The sequence below is a fragment of the Martes martes genome, assembly GCF_963455335.1.
Source record: "Martes martes genome assembly, chromosome: 7".
NCBI classification, from domain to species: domain Eukaryota; kingdom Metazoa; phylum Chordata; class Mammalia; order Carnivora; family Mustelidae; genus Martes; species Martes martes.
This window is the reverse complement of record NC_137894.1, coordinates 39,140,963-39,160,253: the sequence shown is the minus strand read 5'-3', so window position 1 is coordinate 39,160,253 and position 19,291 is coordinate 39,140,963. Positions and strand designations below refer to the sequence as shown.

The 19,291-nt window shown below is 45.1% G+C and overlaps 1 protein-coding gene across 1 annotated transcript in view; it reads right to left on the bottom strand.

Moving 5' to 3' along the window:
• Positions 1 to 2,649: 2,649 nt before the first annotated feature.
• The window catches only part of AQP9 (aquaporin 9), a 43,533-nt gene continuing 26,891 nt past the window's right edge, over positions 2,650 to 19,291 (bottom strand). The window contains exons 3-6 of the mRNA XM_080808996.1: positions 13,933 to 14,070; positions 12,856 to 12,974; positions 9,942 to 10,159; positions 2,650 to 4,593 (exon numbers count right to left, since the gene is read on the bottom strand). Coding sequence (XP_080665122.1) covers positions 4,419 to 4,593; positions 9,942 to 10,159; positions 12,856 to 12,974; positions 13,933 to 14,070 — 650 coding nt within the window. The 3' untranslated portion in view covers positions 2,650 to 4,418. The remainder of the gene's footprint in view (positions 4,594 to 9,941; positions 10,160 to 12,855; positions 12,975 to 13,932; positions 14,071 to 19,291) is intronic.

Here is a 19,291-nt window from a genome sequence, read left to right as displayed (position 1 = left end):
CAAAGTAGTACCACTTTACACTTCCACTGATAATATATGAGTTCAGATACTGTTATTTGACTTTGTCCAGTCTATTCTGGAATTAGCCATTCTAGTGCCTGTAACATGATGTATTATTGTGATTTTAATTTGAACTTCACTGATATTCTTATTGTCCATTCATATACATTCCTTAATAAAGTGTCTACTTAAGTCCTTAGCTCATTTAAAAATTTGATCTGTTGTCTTTTTTATTGAGTTGAAGGAGTACTTTAGATGTTCTGGGTACAAGTCCTTTGTTAGCTAATAGGTATTACAAATATTTTTTCCCAGTCTGTGGTGCACACATTCATTTATTTTCCATCTTCCTTCCTTCCTTTCTTTCTTCCTCCCTCCCTCCCTCCCTCCCTTCCTTCTTCCCTCTCTTTCTCTCTTTCTTTTTTTAAGATTTTATTTATTTGTTTGACAGAGAGCATGAAAGAGCACAGGCGGGGGGAGTGGCAGAGGGAGACGGGCTTGGTGGATCAGTCTATCTATCTACCTACCTATTTATTATCTATCTATCTATCTATCTATCTATCTATCTACTTATTTTTATAGAGACCTAGAGAGTCAACCCAGTAATTAACCCAGAACTAACATTGCTTCTCTCCATTTGCTGTGATTAGTAAATATGTTATCTCAGAGAACTTAAATTCCCAGTTTGAGAACTGATCAACATCTTTGTGAGTGATTTTTGGTGAGTTAAGTAGTTCTGTTTAAGGTGGCTCATTGTTAAGTCTCTCCCTTTGGCTTGGGTCACGATCCCAGGGTCCTGGGATCGAGCCCCACATCTGGGTCCCTGCTTGGCGGGAAGCCTGCTTCTCCCTCTTCCACTTCCCCCTGCTTTTGTTCCTTCTCTCGCTGTGTCTCCCTTTGTCAAATAAATAAACACAATCTTTTTTTAAAAATTTATGAAGAAGTCTGGAAAATTACCCGAGATTGAGCTACTGTGTCCTTTGGTAAGTTCTGTCCTTGAATCTAATCCTTTTACAAAAATGTTCATTAACAACTTGTCCCAAGTCCTTTATCAATGGCTTTCAAATTATGTTCTGAAGATCCCCTACACACATACACACCTACAGTTTCTTTTCAGAAACCCCTCAGCATTGGGCTGGGTGGGGGCAGACAGCAGTAGCATGATGATACACAGGCAGAGTGAAACTTCTCTTTCCTTCCCCACCCTCCTTCTATTTATAGCATCTTTGGTTTACTAGTGGTTACCATACAAATTTTATTTGACTAGGTTCTGTGGCTGAATAAAACTTATAAACCATTCTCTTTAACTGGAAGTTGTATATCTTTTTCCATGATGGTATTTTTGAGTACTGATGTGTCTTTATGTAAAACTCTGTGTGTGTGTGTGTGTGTGTGTGTGTGTGTGTGTGTGTGTAAACAATTTAAGGAAACAGTAATTTATATCTTAAGGATCAGATTTTAAATGTTAAATTTCTACTTCATTTAACCTATTCAACAGCTGAGTATTGACTCTGGTTCCTACTGGTTAGAAAAGTCCTACAACATCTGACATACTTTGAGATCTCAAAGGGTTGGGGAACCATGGAGAAATTGTTTTTGGCATAAAAATAAATGATTCTGTTAAGTTTTGTGATTGACAAGGAAGGGGGGGGCATTGTTAAAATTCCAGCTCCTAAAGGATCTATTTAAAATATAGGTTATTTGGCTCTACTTGACTTCTGATACAGATCATTCAAACACAAAGACATTCTCTGGCATAAGAATCTACCACAGGCAAACCCACTTGTAAACTGGGAGAGAGGGAGAATTTGAATGTGAACAAGAGGACTTTTTTCTTTTTTTCCCCACTTAAAAAAGTATTCCTGGGACTGATTTCCTAATGTGCTTTTTCCCTTCATGATCCCTGTCATTAATCACCAGTTAGTGTTTAATGATCACCTGCATGGATCATAGATTCCACAATCCAACCTGAAAACTCAAAATTTAGGTTGTCTCTTCCTCTAATAATTATAATCCACCAACCCCCAGGGGTTGTTCCTCACGTGTTTGGCATTTCTGTTTTTGCAGAATGTGAATCAGGGCACATGGCTTTAGCGTCTTCTCTTATTCCTCCCCTTGCCTTTTCTCAAATCTAGAATCTCTCAACCTCTGCACAAGTTGCCATTTTGGGCCGAAGAATTCTTTATTGTGGGCTTTGGGGGTGGGGGGTGGGCTGTCCAGTCCTTTGTAGGATGTTTAGCAGCATCCTGACTTCTACCCGCTACCCACTAGCAACTCTCCCGCCCTAACTGTGACAATCAAAAATCTCTCCAGACATTGCCACATATCCCCTTGCAGGGGTGGTGGAAGGGACTGAGAAGGGGATAAAGCTGCCCACTATTGAGAACCACTGCTCTCAAATCTGTAAGAATCCCAAGCCTGAGGATCCTTCCAGAAATTATCTGGCCACCACCAGACATGGTTCTCAAAGAAACCTTAGACACATGTAATCTAACCAAGTCAATGTTCTCGACCCCCACTGCACATTTGAATCACTGCAATATTTACAAATGATTAACTGGGGCATTAGTATTTTTTAAAAGCTCCCCAGGAGATCTCAATTTATAGACAGGGTAAACATGTGCCCTTAACAGTCACAGCACTCATAAAAACTTAGAAAAAAAAGCCACCAATTTTATTTCAAATGGGAAATATCCAGGTAGTTTCAGAGCGAGAAAAAAAAATTCCATGTTGGTAGATTATAGAACATAGGCCACTGGAGACATTTCACATTTGCTTTTTGTTCTGTTATCATCACAACGCAACTGGGAACCTGGACACCTCTGGGAATGCTGGGCTTTTTAACAGTTTGACTGAAGGTGCATCATTTGATGTAGAGCAATTTCTCTGGTGCTTGTAACTCACCGACACGTCACCAAAGTGACATCAGTTAGGGAACTTTACAAGGATGAGTCTGACCAAGGGAAAGTCCCCAAACGTAATGTTTGTGATTGGTGGGGAAGGAGGAGCGAGACTTAGAAGGGGCAAGGGTGGGCTAGGAAGGGAGGCCTTTAGATAATGTTTTTTAACACATGAAAAATCGGACCAAATTGCTACGTCTTTTCTTGGTTAGTGTTTCAGTAACAGCAGGAATAAAACCGCATGATGAAGGTCTTTATATTTTAGGGTCCCAGGAACATTATATCCGGAAGGTGTATACATTCTGGCCGCTGCCAGCCCCATGTCTTCTGGCCAGCCAAGGAGGGCTGGCCTAGATTCTTGACTAGTTATTGATCTTCTGAAAGGTGTAGGATGCATTAGATGAGGTTCAACTTTCCATGTGACCTTAGGCAACTCGCTCAACTTCCCTGAGACTTTGTTTCCTTGTCTGAATAAATGGGCAGCACGGCATTTACCTTGGACAGTCATTATGAGGATTAAATGAGATAATAAATGGGAAAGTGTTTTTGTGAATGGTAAAGCCCAATAAGGTAACACTATCTTTCTGGGGTCCTTCTATCCTGAAGATTCCACTAGACCAGGATCCCATGGCTTCCAGTTTTGGCTTCTAGGGCACGTGTAGAATAATGGATGAGTGCAGCCATTGACTTAACTTGTCAAATGTCTGTCCTCAAGTGGACAATTAGGAAAATGCATTTGAGTTAAAAATATAGGGTGATGTAATTTTCATGACTGAGGTTACGGCTGTATTTTAGGTTATTATATACTAAAGACAAGAAAATTAATTGGTGCCCTCTAAAATGCAAAGAGCAAGAGATTAATCTGATAAATGGTTTCCATTAAAAAATTCCATTTGGTTTCCCAAATTTATCTTGTCTCCTGAGGTTTCTGAATGCCACAGTGTCCTTCCCCTGTGCTTTCTAGCTGTATTCTACTGTTTCCCATATCCCTAGGTTTGAGGAATATCTGTATTTACACAAATATAGTGGCAGAATGTAACCGCACAGTTGACCTACTAGCTCCCTAATTCATGGATATATTAACTGAAATCACTGTTTTGTCTTTCAATTTAGTTTTGGTTGATACTCAAAACATAATCTTTGTGGAAAAACAAAGCTTTCATAATGCTATTACATACAGGTAGTGCAGCTGAGATCATCCAAATAAGTCCATGGTCAAGGTTCTAAGTTATCGGTGCTCGCCTTGTAATAAGGATCCCCATCAAAGGATGAAACAAACAGAGCAGGAGATAAGGCTATTTTCAAGGGACAGCCAGTGCTATTTTGGGGGAAACTGGTGAAGAAGAGGTCAGTATTTGCCAACTTTGACTTGAATGCGTTTACAGTTATGCGCCTCACATGGGTAGCAGAGAAAATTGGGTGGATTCCATCCTACTCTTATGAAAACACAGACACCTGGATGCCATCTTTTCTGATGAGAATACTAGTGCAGCCAATTGTAAACCCAACCTCAGCACACGACTACATTATTACACTAAGTTCATATTTATCCGGTTTGTCCTCAGATGGTTCTGTCTCGAAGTCTGGGTCAGGATCCGGGTGGTGGATTTCAATGACAAGAACATAGATGAGGCCTCCAATCACAGCACCAACCAAAGGGCCCACTACTGGAATCCACCAGAAGTTATTTCCAGCTCTGAAAACAAACAAGAAGTTAGTGATACACCACTTGGATCTTCCTCCTGGTATTACTAGCTATTCCCTAACAAGCCAGCGTTTCCCATGCTCATGGTTCCCTTTTAACTCCGCAAGAGATAAGCATAAGGACATTCACTGTAGCTTGGCAAGCATCATCCTAGATTTTTCATATACCTCATTTCAGACAATCTAGTCCATTGTTCTATTAGTTAGTACCTGTGAGAGAATATGTCCCCTTTATTTTCCTTTCAGGAAACAGAGTCCCTGAACCCACTGTCAAAACTGAAGTCATCTAGGGACAGTGCTGGTCGATTACTCAGGAACTGCTTTACCCTCATCCTGAAATGATGAGTCCTGGGGATTATGAATGGAAGGATGTGGAGAGGTTCCTGGATAATGTTGGTCTAGGAGGGCAATCACAGAGTAAATAAACAGGAAGTGTTTGCCAATGAATGGATTTTAAAAAATGAAAGGTGGATATATGAATTACCTACTAAATATAATTTAATTTCATGCTTATTTTTTGAGGTCACAGCTTTTATTTTTTTAAAGATTTTATTAATTTATTTGACAGAGAGAGAGATCACAAGTAGGCAGAGAGAGAGGCAGGCAGAGAGAGAGAGGGAAGCAGGCTCCCTGCTGAGCAGAGAGCCCGATGCGGGGCTCTATCCCAGGATCCCTGGATCCTGGATCCTGGGATCCTGGGATCATGACCTGAGCCAAAGGCAGAGGCTTTAACCCACTGAGCCACCCAGGCACCCCAAGGTCACAGTTTAAAGTTACTCTCTGAGAAGGCTTTCCTGCCATGATTCTCTTTTCTGCCATGATTCCAGAAGTCCTCAATCACAGTACATTGTACTGAAAGTATAGTTCCGGAAGAAGGCAGGTGCCTTTGTAAATTGTCACCATCTTCTTCAGAGGCAGGAAATCCATTTAAATAACTCCATAGGAAGGAACACAATGCTCGGAAGCAAGCAAAATTATTCAATAATACTATAAAGTTATTTAAGGGTGTATATATTTCAGATAAAACTTTTGTAAAGCAGGGGAATGATAATCACCACCACTGAGAATAATGCGGAGGAGGCAGGGGAAACAGCAGGAGCTGTTTGAGGACTTCACAGTTGGGGAAAGGCTTGCGGCTGTTCTTTTTACCATTATGCTTAGTCACCACATGCATGTTCCAGGTGGCCTTTTGTTTGTATCGCATTTGGATTAGAAAGAATAATAAAGGAACTAAGCCCCGTGCTTGACCTTCATCCTTCCCTCTGGTGATCCCTTTCGCCTGGATAATCCCCAGAAATCTTAGCTCACGAGTGCAGGCTCAGGGGAAGAGCCCTGAGGTTGAGCACAACAGCCACCAGAGGTCACTCTTACTGCGCAGCTGAGATGACGCTGCACTTCGAGGCTCTCTGGGTGTCCCCATATTCAAGGAGGGGTGAGCCCCCAAATCCAGGAGGACTTTCCTGGGAGAGGCACGTGGGCTTCACAGAGCTAGGGACCTTCTCTTGGGCAAACACATGAAGCACGTATAAGCCACCTTATTTGTCTCTCATTTCCTTTTTTTCATCGTGACTTAACCACCAAATCTCACTGTCCTTGAACAGATCCGGGTCCCAAGTATCTGCCAGGACGCATGTCCTCCTTTCACTGGCCGGACTCTTCCTTCTGTCGGGGCTGGACGTGTTGTGCCAGGGTCACAGGTCAGAAATGGAGGCCTTCAAATGTGGATTCCTGCCTGGCCCGGTCTTAGGGGTCCTCAGTGTCATTCACATGCCATGATTTGGGGGATGTCAGGACAATGTCTGTGTTACTTGCTTAAGGTATGGACCAGCATCGGGGATTCATTCCTTTGGGTAAACTATTTAAAATATTAGCAATCTGCCTGAGATCCTTCATCCATGAAGTCATTAACACCTTAATGGGAATTCGTAGAGAGCTCTAAGATGGAAAACACTATAATATTGAAGGGAAAAGCTGGAGTCAGCCAGGGTCTATTGACTGGCCCTTGTCAGACCCTCTGGTGCTCCCCTCCCCCGGTCATCCTCACTGCTGGCCAGACTGGGGTGAGTGGCGACCCGAGAGTTAGGCAGTCTTGGTTTTACCTGAGGCCTTGGAGGTAGACCCAAGCTAATGTAGCTACTGAGATGCTTACCGGGGATGAGGAACCCCGAAAAGGTGGGACGATCTAGGAACACTCTGGAGATCTGTTATCTCTCCAAGGTTTTCTTGGGCATTTTTGAAGATTACCAGCCAGCCAGCTCTTTCCTAACTGGCTTCTACTCCTCTACTCTCTTCTTTTTAATCCATTTTAGAGGGTGACGTCAGATTAATTTAGCTAAATTGGAGTTCTAACCATGTCAAACTTCCCCTCTTCTTTTTTTTTTTTTTTTTAAGATTTTATTTATTTATTTGACAGACAGAGATCACAAGTAGGCAGAGAGGCAGGCAGAGAGAGAGAGGGAAGCAGGCTCCCTGCCGAGCAGAGAGCCCGATGTGGGGCTTGATCCCAGGACCCTGAGATCATGACCTGAGCCGAAGGCAGAGGCTTTAACCCACTGAGCCACCCAGGCGCCCATCAAACTTCCCCTCTAAATGCTTTGCTGCTTCCCATAATCTATGAAAGACGTGGCAGCCCAATCCCCAATTTTTCATTCTGGGAGTCTAGATCCTCTGCGATCCGACACGCTGTCCTTTCTAGACTTCTCCTCGAACCCTTCCAGCTAGACAAGATCGCTTGTTACTTACACATGGTAAACAGATCCTCTCTGCCCTCAGTCTCCTCTCTGTCCCCCATTCAAGCACATCCAAACACCATAAAATGCCCCTACTTCCACCCCCATAATTCCTAACTTTGGAGCTGCAAACCTCCCACGTGCCGAAGTAAACGAGTCAAATCTCTTAAACGACACTTGACAGCTTCAGCCTGTGGAAGTGGCTAGGCTGAACCCGCTGAAACAGAACACAAAGGAAGCAGAAGGGCAGCTGCTGGGTTTCATCATCTCAGCCCAGGGCCTGGAGCAAGAGCTCAGGTAGCTGCAGGGGTGAATAAATGAATGCGTGAGAGGAAAAGACCCCGACACTGAGGGACAGGGACGTGGAGCTCGTCTGGCAGTAGGGGATTCTAGCATCTTGCCAGATGCGATCTCCTACCATTGACTTCACAAAGCCAAGAGAGGATAGGCAAGACCTCTATCTTAGAACGACCATCACTCCTAGAGTTTGGGTGAGTCCTGAAACAGGGCTCAAAGGGAGGCTTCGAGGCCTCTTTGTTCCAGGGGTCTGTGTGAAGCTAACAGGTGACCAGGTCGTGGGGGCCGCGGTATTCTAGAGTGAGGCTCTGGGAGCTGGGATTAACGAAAGTCGGGTTAATTTTGGGCTCTGGGAATCTTGCTGACATATGTTTTGCATTCTCTCTTGGAAGGATACAGAAGAACCTTCCTGGTTGGAGATGTTCTGTTCAAACTTTTCATGTCGTAGTGGTAATCATTCTGGAACAAGAGCTCCTCATCTGTGGAGCATTCTTTCATTTTTGGCCGAATAATTCTTTCTTGTGGGAATCTGTCCTGGGTGCTGGAGGATACTTGGCAATATCCCTGGCCTCTCTCTACCCACGATGCCAGTAACAACCTTCTCTTCTACCCTCCCCAGTTGTGACAACCAGACATGTCTCCAGGCATTGCCAACTGTCTTTGGGTGGAAAAAAAAATCACCTCTAGTTGAGAACCACTGCTCTAGAAAACTCATTGCATTATCAGTTTCTTAAATATAGGGGATGTTGCTTGATTTTCTTTGTATTCCTCATCTCCTGGGACATGTCTGGCACATAGCATTTGCCCATTCTTTCATTCAGGCTTTTATTAACTTCTCTGGAGACTCTGTATATGCCAGCCTCTGGTCTCATCACCGTGGGGACAGCGGCGAGGAAGCTGCCAGGTCCCGGTCCTCAGGATGCTTACATTCCAGCAGCTCTCAGCCCTGTCTGTGGTGGTGATCGGACTGGTGTCAGTTATTTATTTATTTATTTTTAAAGTTTTTTTCTTGTTTGTTTGTTTGTTTGTTTGTTTAATTTATTACAGCGAGAGAGGGAACACAAGCAGGGAGAGTGAGAGAGGGAGAAGCAGGCTCCCTGCAAAGCAGGCAGGGAGCCCCGATGCGGGTCTCAATCCCAGGACCCTGGGATCATGACCTGAGTCGAAGGCAGACGCTTAACGACTGAGCCACCCAGGCGCCCCTGGTGTCAGTTATTTAAATAACTACTTTTTCGCACTGGTGAAGGCAACCCAAACTTTCACTTAAATAAGTCATCACATGTGTATGATTATATGTGCAGGTCAGCCTTTAAGGACATTCAAGTCTTTTCTCACAGCAAATATCAAACTAGAATTTCCTCACATGTGTCTTTCCTACTTCTCTTTCTCCATGGTAGAGCCCTGTTTCTTGATGAACCAACGTGAGTTCCTCTCCCATAGAGAGATGTGCTAAGTGGATGGGGACAGACCACTGTGGTTGCATGGGGGCAAAAGCGGGAAGGAATAAATGGGCACAGTGTGTTCTGGAAGATTGGTACCAACCGCTGACGTATTTCCTCAGCACATTCTGAGGTAGAAAGTACGTCGTCTTGCCATTTCCCGTGCACGGGCTCTCTTTCATGTCTGTTCTGCCAGGGATTTCCTACTCATACCTCAAGACCCAACTCAGCCCTCACTTCTTTGGTGATGCTTTTCCCAACTTCCGAGGCGTAACTAGTCACTCTCTTATCTACATTGGTTGAGCACTTTGTTTTGGCGGTTGCCAGAGCTCTTATTGTATTGCTCAAAGCTAGGGTTTTAGCTGATTTTGAAATCTCCCTTTACATAGCACAGTGACCACAGCACAGATAGTGTTCAGTAAAGATCTGTTGAATGAGTGAAGCATAGCATTGTTCACTACCAAGAACCCTAGAGTCGTATCAGAAGATGGAAACTCTAGGCCCAACTTTATCACAAAATGAATCTGCAGACAACTTACACAACCAAAATACTCACATAAAACCATCTACCAACTGAGTATTATTATTATATAGGTCAAGCCTATCTCTTTTGAATTTACCTAGAGCCTCTCTCTCTCTGTCTCTCTCCCTCTTTCTCTGTATCTATTTCCATATGTGTCTCCTCCCACTCCCCTCCCTGCCCCCACACCCCATATCACAAAGCACGGGTGAAATAATCCACGCCAATGACCAGAACATGCACTTAATCTCCACACTCCCATCTGAACTCTCCTGGACCTCCGAGGTCCAAGCACAGCCCTTCCCAATAAAGGCGCAGCATGACTCTCTCTTCCCCCAACACCACCATTACTTACGTGAAGACCTCAAACCCCCATCCTGCCAAAGCAGTGAAAAGTCTGGGACTCAGGTCTCGAGCCGGGTTCATGGCACAGCCACTGTTCAATCCCAAGGAAGAAGCAATGGCAATAATCAGGAGGCCGATGACAATGGGCTCTAGTCCTTTGGGGACTCCCAAGTTTCTGGAGTCAAAAATGGCGAAGACAATCATGAGGAGGAACATGGTGGCCACTACCTGGGGGAAGGAGAAAATGCACAAGGGATTTAACTTGTATTCTGCTCACTCGCCCACCTCAGAATTCACCCCTCTGGTGAAAAACAAACGTGGTAACAAACAACATGCATGGTGGGCACAGCAGGCCAGGCTCTCTTCTCATCACAGCGAGCCCCAATGTGGGGCTGGCATTGTTTACACATTCGTGACGTGCCAAGGTCACCTACCCAGTCAGTGGTAGTCAGGTGTGGACCCCGAGAGCTCCAGAGATTTACCTTCACACAACTATCCTGCTAAGCTACCATTGCGCTCAACAGAAAGGCAAGCTGCCAGCTGGCAGAACACTTGAGATGCTCAGCTGGACGGGAGAGAAAAACAACGTGAGGCGTCAACAGATAAACGGGCAAAGGAAATGAACAGAAGTTCCTAAGAGAAAAATAGAACTAAGAAACAGATACGTGGGAAAAACTGATTTGTAATGAAGAGATGCAAACAGTACTAAACGTAAGGGGAATGATAGCAGTTCTCTCAGGCTCTTCTAGTAGAATGAAAGCTGCCACTTTCAAGAGGAATGAAGACACTGTCCTTTTTGATGCAAGCCAAGGTTTGAGGGAGAGAATGTCAGCATTCTTTCTTTCTTACCTCTAATGGAATTCACATGAGAAATCTTGAAAGAGAAAGCCCAGTCCTGATTGTTAGAAAGGTCTTCCTTTTATTAAATATAATGTAACTTTATCTCACCATAATTTCATGGGCCAAGAATTTTATAATCAGTATAGAAATATTAGTGTATACATACTACATAATTAATATGTAAGTCTCTTAATATTTATTGAGCACCTGTTATGTACTAACTTCCATCAAATCTCCAGGGAGCATGTGCATACCAAGTCTAACTTCTTTTGCACTTAACGTTCCTTCACTTCTTTGGAAGCTACTAGTAATCTCGTCACCTCCATCCCCCCAGCTCCCGCACACACTCCCTAGAGCAAACATCCCCATTTTCCACTCATTGCGGTGTGACATCTTTTGGCTCATCTCTTTTAGTAGTATATGCCCTCTTGAACTGTGACATTTGGAAATGAGTCTAATACTCCCATACGGAATAGAGTGTAAGACCCTAAACTACTTCATCTGAATACTATCCTTCTATTTTTTTCAGCTTAGGAGAACATTCCTTTTCCTGGCAGCTACAGCTCTCTGTATCTTTTCCATCAGAACTTTTCTCATCATCCGAGCTCATTTAGGCTCTTGGTGCCAAATGACTAATGTGACTCCTATAGTCCAGTTTCCTGTCTAATTGTCTTCACTTTTGCGTTGTTCCTTTTGTCTTCAGGTGATCATTTTGTTCTTCGTTTTGTTCAAAATTCCTGGGCAGAGACTGTTTATAATGCATTTTCCTCCTATTATTCACTTCATCCTTACAAAGTAATCTGATAAGTGCTCATATTATCCCCACTTTACAAATGAAAACCTGAGACCCCCAGAGCTCAGTAATTGAGCTAAAGTTGCTCAGGGAGTTGGCACAGAACTGTTATTTTAATTCCAGCACTTGGACTCCAAATCTCGGATCTTTCCGACTCACGTTTACTTGTCAGTCCCTCAAGCTCCAGTCACGGGGCTAAGCATACGGAGAAACCCCAAGAAAGACTTGTTGCCTGTTCGGTTTACTGATCAAAGTGGAAAGGAAAACGACTGAGGGCATGAGGGCATGGCTTTTTACATCTCTCCATTAAATGGAGGTGGACAGAGTTGGCAATCTGGAAGATCCGTTTCATACACATGCCCGCTCTACCCTGCCCCATCGTGATCACAAGAGAATGACTGAGAGTTGCTGGAGATGTCCTCCCTCCTTGCCCCCCTCCCTCCTTTCTTCCTTCCAGGCTGACCAGCCGGCTTTCTGGGCTACAGTAAGGGAGGAAGAGGTTATCAGGTTGACAAGGTTGGTCCTGCCACAAGGTGACCAGAAGAACTGTGCCGTCGGCTACATCGCAGGTGTCTGGGTGCAGCTTGTTAAGATGTCCACAGAGCAGAGACTCTTCTAGTTACCTTGAAGTTCGATAAACCTATGTGCCTGAGGAGACTCGGGGGATCCAGTGATGCTCTAGGCTCAACTGTCACACTTCATAGTCCTTGAATTGTGATGGAAATGTCTTTTCTTGTGGCCTCCATGTTCAGAGTGCAGAAGAGACAGTGATCAGAAAGCAAACGCTATTTGCCCTTTTAGGGGTTGAAATGTCCTGTTGTCCCTTCTTTTCTGGACCTCAACCAGTGCAAAACAAGTGTATGCAGGTTTTTTAAAAACTTATTTTATTTATTTGAGAGAGAGAGAGAGAGAGAAAGAGCAAGGTGAGAGGCCGAGGGAGAGGGAGAGAGAATCTCAAGCAGACTCCCCGCCCAGTGGGGAGCCCGTGGTGGGGCTCAGTCCATGACCTTGAGATCATGACCTGAGCTGAAATCAAGAGTTGGACACTCAACCAACTGAGTCACCCAGGTGCCCTCAAGTGTATTTATTAACAAGGAAGCAGAAAACTTTGTTAGTGGTATCGACTTTGGTAAAGGGAAAAACTGGTCAAAAATTCCTTCGTTATGCCTAGTGACCTCTGACTTTGGGAACACAGCCTTCCCAGTCCGAAGGACTATAATGTTCCTGTGCATTCTCCTTATTAGATCGTATCTTTTCACTGAAGTCCAGTCTTTGGTAAACAGACACTTACCTGGTCTGCAAACGCATTTGTCAGAGACAGATATGGAGCAGGGTATGTTGCAAAAATGTGGGCTGTTGCATTTTCTCCCACGATGAGCAGTTTTCCACCGGCAAAGGCCATAAGTCCATCTGTGGAAGAAAGAACTCCTGCACATTAGTGTTCTCTGGGCAAAGCTGAGGGAGGCCTATGCCGGGTCTTGTGCAAAACAACCACAATCAAACACTCAGGTCCAACTTGGTGGGCCTATTCCATTTCTCTCTCCTCATTTCATAGCCTGGCAGTTTTAGAGATGCCCGTAGAAATTCTAGGATGTCACGTCAAAGATAGAAAGCCTTGGCTGCCCTCCATGGTTCACTCCACACTTGAGTCAACCTCAGCCAGTGGGTCAGGAAACTCATATTCTGTGGGGGTTAGACAGAAGGAACTACTTCGACAGTTGATTTCATGCAATCTCAAGATTTTTTCATTTGAAGGGTCTTAGAAGTCAAGTCCCTCATTTTGCAGAGGAGGAAACTGAGACTGACAAAGTCAGATGGCTTACATAAGTCCCCCAGCTACTTACTGGGTCTTTGATCACCAGTACTGTTTCTCCCCCAGGACTGTTGGAGATCCCATGTCCTGGTTGTTGGACAGAATGGGGAAGAGATTCCCCACCTAGCCTATTCTCAACCGTGCCCTTTCCTTCAAAGACTTTGTTTCAGATTCCTGCTCTGAATGCTTAATTATCCCAACCTTTGCTACCAGTCAACACCCTCTCTCCCAGCCAAGTCAGAGAAAGCTTATAGAGAATCTACTGACCTATTGCTAATTTTGTGCCTGGTCACACTGTAGTACTGGTTGGACCTAAAGACAGACTTCTAGTTCTTCCCTCCATTGAAATTGTGACCATTTTCTTAAGAGACTTTGTGAATTTGTCCTAATGATAATGTTGGCCACATTGTTCAGAACTTCGAATTCTTAGAACTGCCTGCTGAATGTGGAACACTTCCCTGTTCCTGCCTTAGCTCATCTGTTCTTAACAAGTAATTCTGACTCCCCAGACATGGCCAGCTCTCCCTAACCTCTGGTCTCGGGAGCCCTACTCACCATAGTAAATGCCAAAGAGGGCTGCAGCTCCTGCAAAGGCTCCCAAGAACTGGGCTCCCACATAAAAAGGAAATTTGAACCATTTCATTCGTCCAAAGAGACACATTGCAAAAGACACAGCTGGGTTGATGTGGCCACCTGCAAGAAAGAAAGACGATTAGGGATGTTAGCAGCAGGCCAGGGAGAATTCTGACACAGAAAAGCTTATCTAGAGACCTCAGGCAGAACTTAGTCTTCTAGGTAGAGAACTGTGTGAAGAGACAGAGGCTTACGTATAGGTGAGTGCGTGCGCACATGTGTGCACATGTGTGTGTGTATGTATGTGTGTGTGTGCACGCGCGTGCATGTGTTTGAAAGGGGAGGAAAGGGAGACCAATAATCCACATGAACCATTAGACACTGTCTAGGAAGTTTAGCTTTCTGAAAAGGGAGTGAGAGATGGGAAGAAACTTGTACTCAAGAGGTTCATTTTCTGTCTCTATCATCGATCTACTGTCTACCTTGCTACCATTGACTTCCCAGGCTTTTATCTATCTATGAAATAATTACATCCAAGAGATTGATATAATCTGTTAACATCAATATATTTTTAAGTCAATATATTTATACAACATATTGTTTAATATTTAAATCTACATCTAGCAGGTCCTCAGCCCATGTCCAGAGGAGATAAAACAATCTTAAGATGGAAAAGAGATGTCTAAGGGGGAAATGAACCTTGGTTGGTGGACTGTGCCTCTCACTGAGGTAAGGGGCTCAATGTACTTTGAGGTGATCACAGTGTCTGGATTCTGCTCGGTTCCTCTGCAGGAACAATGTGTTTCTCTCACACACACAAATGTAGCAATGTTTCCAACACCCCAATCTAAGCTCCTGCTAGAGAATCATCCTCCTGGTTTTCTCATTTGGTCACCAGATCACACAGAGGGTTTGCTCAGTGGTAGGTCACCAATACCCCCATGGCTTTGCTAGTAACAACATTTACTGAACATTTGCCATATGTTATTATTGGGGTATTAGATACATTTTGCCGTTATAAGAACCCAGTAAGATGGGTATTACTCCAATTAACTGGTGAGGAAACTGAGGCACAGAAGTAAAGTAACTTTTTTAAGGCCACATGATTAGTTAAGTGGTGGAAATCAGATTCAAATGCAGGTTGATATGAATTCTAGAGTCTGTGTTCTATGTTATACCACTTCCAAACATGGAAGTGTTATACACCATGTTCATAAGCCTTCCCTGCCTTAGTGGGCAGAAAGAAAACCACATTTCAAATATCGTCTTTGAGTGCAAATGGGGTTAGTTCCTGAAAATGAAAGATATTCATTTGTTCCATTAGCCAGCATATAGTACACTGTAAGTTTTTGTTTAGTGTTCAATGATTCATTAGTTGTGTATAACACCTAGTGCTCATCCCAACGAACATAACACAAAATAAGAAAGTAAAAGCCCCTCCCCCCCCCAAAAAGAAAGAAAGATGTTCATTCGAAGAGTACACTTTGTGTGGAGGGGGAATTAGAGTCACTGTCAATGTGACCACACTGAAATGTAGACCTTTGGGGTGGGGACATAGTTGTGAACAACAGATGATGATGATGATGATGATGATGATGATGAAGATGGTGGTGATGATGGTGATGATGGTGATGATGATGAAGGTGGAGGAGGAGAGAAGAAGAAACTTCACCATCTGACTCTATAGAACCTATAGGTCAGTCTGTTTCTGGAAGGCCTCCCCCTATGAAGAAAGCAATGTTCTTCTTGAGTCTCCAAGCCCAGGTGGGCTTGTAGGGAGGGGTTCTCACTGCTGGCTAAGCCTCAAGGTCCTTTCTTCACCTGCTCCTGCCACTTAGGGGCTCATCTGAGTAAGAAAACGCCAGTATATCAAAGCATGGGTGATTTCCTGAAGCCTTACAAACACTTCAACTGGTTTGTTTTACTTTAAATCTAAGAGAGCCACAAGTCTGGAGACCAGCAGGAGCACCACTTACTAAGCTAGCTGGGAACAGGGGTTAGGAGACAGGAGTGCACAGGCAATGGAAAGTTCCCGAAGCCAGCCCTGTTTCTCTTTTCCCAGAGGCTGTTTGGAGAGGAGCCAGCACCCAGCCAGCGTAGAGAGATCCATTGTGAAAGGACAAGGGCCCATAAGAAATCAGCCCCAGTCAAAAACTGCTCCCCACAGATGAGCCCATCAATGCGAGAGTTACAGAGTTCCGTTTAGCAAGCTCCTCTTCCAAAATAAAACTTCCTGCGGGTAGGTTTCTGCTTTTTAGCCCCTCACAAGCACTCCGAGGCAGGGTGCTCATTCTTCATCTTGGACTTTACACAGTGCAAGGCAGGCAGTAGGTGTTCCAGATATGAAAGTTGAGTCAGTCAATGGTCAAGGGCCTTTATTTGGGTAGCGCAGACAGTGAAGGCCTGCCGAGAGGGAAAGTTGTTTGGGAATCAGAGAGGGTGTGTCCAGGAGAGTGTGTTGGAAAGCAGCAGGAAGATTGCTCCTTGCAGGGGTGAGTGCCCAGCCTGGCTCACTGCCACACAAAGCAGAGAAGCATAGTGGAAAGAACACGAGTGAGGGACTCGGGGAGCACTGCCCTCAAGTCTTGGCTCCATCCAGGTTGTTGTGACAATCAGATGATTCATAAAAAGAGCCCAGGGCAGAGCTGGAGCCCACCAGGCCCGAGATGAAAGTCTTAGGTGAGCAGAATGAACCCTTTCAGATGCTGCTCTGGGCAGGTTGCCTCCTTTCCCACACTGTGATAGAGACGACCTTAATATTTTATTTGTCAGGATGCAAAGTTCTTTTGCTTTTGCAAGAATTTACATGGCTCATAAAATGTTGCATCAAAAACAGCCACCATATAAGAAGGCAGCATATACAATGTTGGATGCTGCATCATTAATGGGGGAGTCATGAGTTCCGATTGGCCAGATTCAAGGGACAGACCACTGGCATGTTCACAGGAAAGAAAGGTGTGGTAACTTCCTTCCAGAAAGGTAATGTTTTATATTGCAAAACCAGATGTCAGTTGACTTCACCAGTCTGTGACCACAAAATGGGATCTTACTTATGCTTATGCCCACTATACATTGGTTATTTTCAGAATCCTCAAAGTGGGCCTCCTACGTGCTCACAAACCCAGTATGTTAGCTGTAGCCACAGGAGAAAGTCACCTCCTCTCCGCAACAGTTTTCCTGCCCCATTCCTGTGGCTGCTTAAACCAATACTGATGTCTGTATGCGTGTCAACGGTGGGCTGGTGTGTGATCTCTGCACGTTCCCAAAGCCACCGGTCCTCAAGGAGCCTAGGATCGCTAGGTTCCAGAGATGGGGAGCTAAGTTTCCTTTCTAGCCCAATATTGCCTTATATCAACCAGGCTCAGAAACTGCTCTACTTATATTTTGGGGTCTCACAGACTCTGGTGAACAATTTGGTTGGCTCTTAACCCTCATCTTGGAAAGAACCTCTGGTAGAAATAGTCCTATAGGCTCTAGCTCTCACTCATCTGAGCACCTGGCCCTACCCCCGGTCCAGGGCCCAGATGGGAAGGCTTCACGCCATCTCCCACCCTCTCTTCCCCTGCCTGCTGGTCTCTGCCCTTTTTTTCCTATGGAGACTGCCCAAATCCCCAAATATATCAATAGATGCAAACAGACATGGGCCATGTTGGTGATGAAAGCTATTACCTATACTGGTTGGGTCTGGGACCAATTTCTTCTAAATAAATACGTGATGATGTTCAATTCAGGGTGTTATGCAGGTGAAATATTCCAAAACCGTGTCTCTACACCAAAAGTACGCCCCCCTTTCTATTCCCCAGTCTGTGGCTGCCAGCCTTGTGTGAACGTAGCGGGAGCACAGAGGGGGCAGCAGCGGAACCTCTCGTAAGCTGGTTTTAGGCCAGGACTGATTTGTGTCCGCTGTCTCCTGCACTATCATTAGGAGAGTCCCCTGCCTACTCTGGTGTCTAGGTGGACACTACAGTGCTGGGATCACAGCAGAGACTTGACAAAAGCGTGAACATAGACACAGCTCATGCCGAAGCAACCGCACACACAGGCATCCCTAACCCGCACCGCCGCACGATCTGAGTCTACGCGCTCTGGAAAGGGGGCAGCCAGAAGACGACTGTTCCAGGGGCCCAGCCCAGTGGGGCTCCCAGGGGGCCGGGGCAGCCATTCTTCAATGTTCCAGTGGCAGCAGCTGCCACCAGGCCGGCTGGCTTGACTGCAGGATCCTCTGCCAGGGTTGTTCTGCCCAAAGGCCCTGCTTGCAATGTCATGCCCTCCCCAGAATAGACCATTGCAAACACTGTGTAATGGCGGGAACAGGAGCTCTGCTGTCATGTAGACCTGGGGCAAGTTTTTGCTCTGCCTCTTAACCAACTGTAGGACTCTCGCCATTGTCTTACTATTTCCGAGCTCTGGGTCACTCAGGGGCATGGAGATTGGAACGCCTGCTGCAAAGCACTGATGTAGAGAAAGGGGGCAGAGTATGCACAGCAGCCTGCACAGGGCCCCGGCGTGCGTGGGCTTCCCTGTCGTCCCTCAGCCTCGGCCAGCTTGCCTCAGTGTTCTGACCAGGCTGCTGGAAAATTCTGAGTGCCTTTGAGAACTGCATCATTTCTGCAGATCTCTCCGGAGTTACAGGCTGCATTAAGTAGCATCATTTCATTTTTGCTTCTCAGAACTCTGTGAATGGTTTCTAATCAGCCCACCCCTCGGGGCAGAATTCAACCAAGAGTGCTGCTCCGTGAGACCTGCCCACCCACGAGAACACCAGCCACTTTGCAAGTGGCCCAGACTTCAGTGATTGCTGTGGGTAAAGGTGCAAGGGACTTGGCTCTGTTGGAGTGATCTTCACTGGGCTCTGTGCAGGGCCTCTGGGAATGGCTTCCAAGCATGGGGTAGAAACAGGCAAAAGATCATACTGGCGCATGAAAAACAGGATGCAGGAGTTCCATTTAGGAATTAGCCAGTTCAGGGGCGCCTGGGTGGCTCAGTCAGTTAAGTGTCTGCCTTCGGCTCAGGTCATGATCCCAGGATCCTGGGATTGAGCCCCGAATTGGGCTCCCTACTCAGCAAGGAGTTTGCTTCTCCCTTTTCCTCTGTGCCTCACCCTGCTCATGCTCACACACATACTCTGTCTCTCAAATAAGTAAATAAAATCTTAAAAAAGAAAAAAAAAAAGGAAGAAACCAGTCAGTTCTGAGTCCTAACCCCCATCTCTTGTCTCTCTCTTTTTTTAATTTTATTTTTTTTTCAGTGTTCCAATATTCACTGTTTATGCACCATACCCAGTGCTCCATGCAGTATGTGCCCTCCATAATACCCACCACCAGGCTCACCCCACCCACCC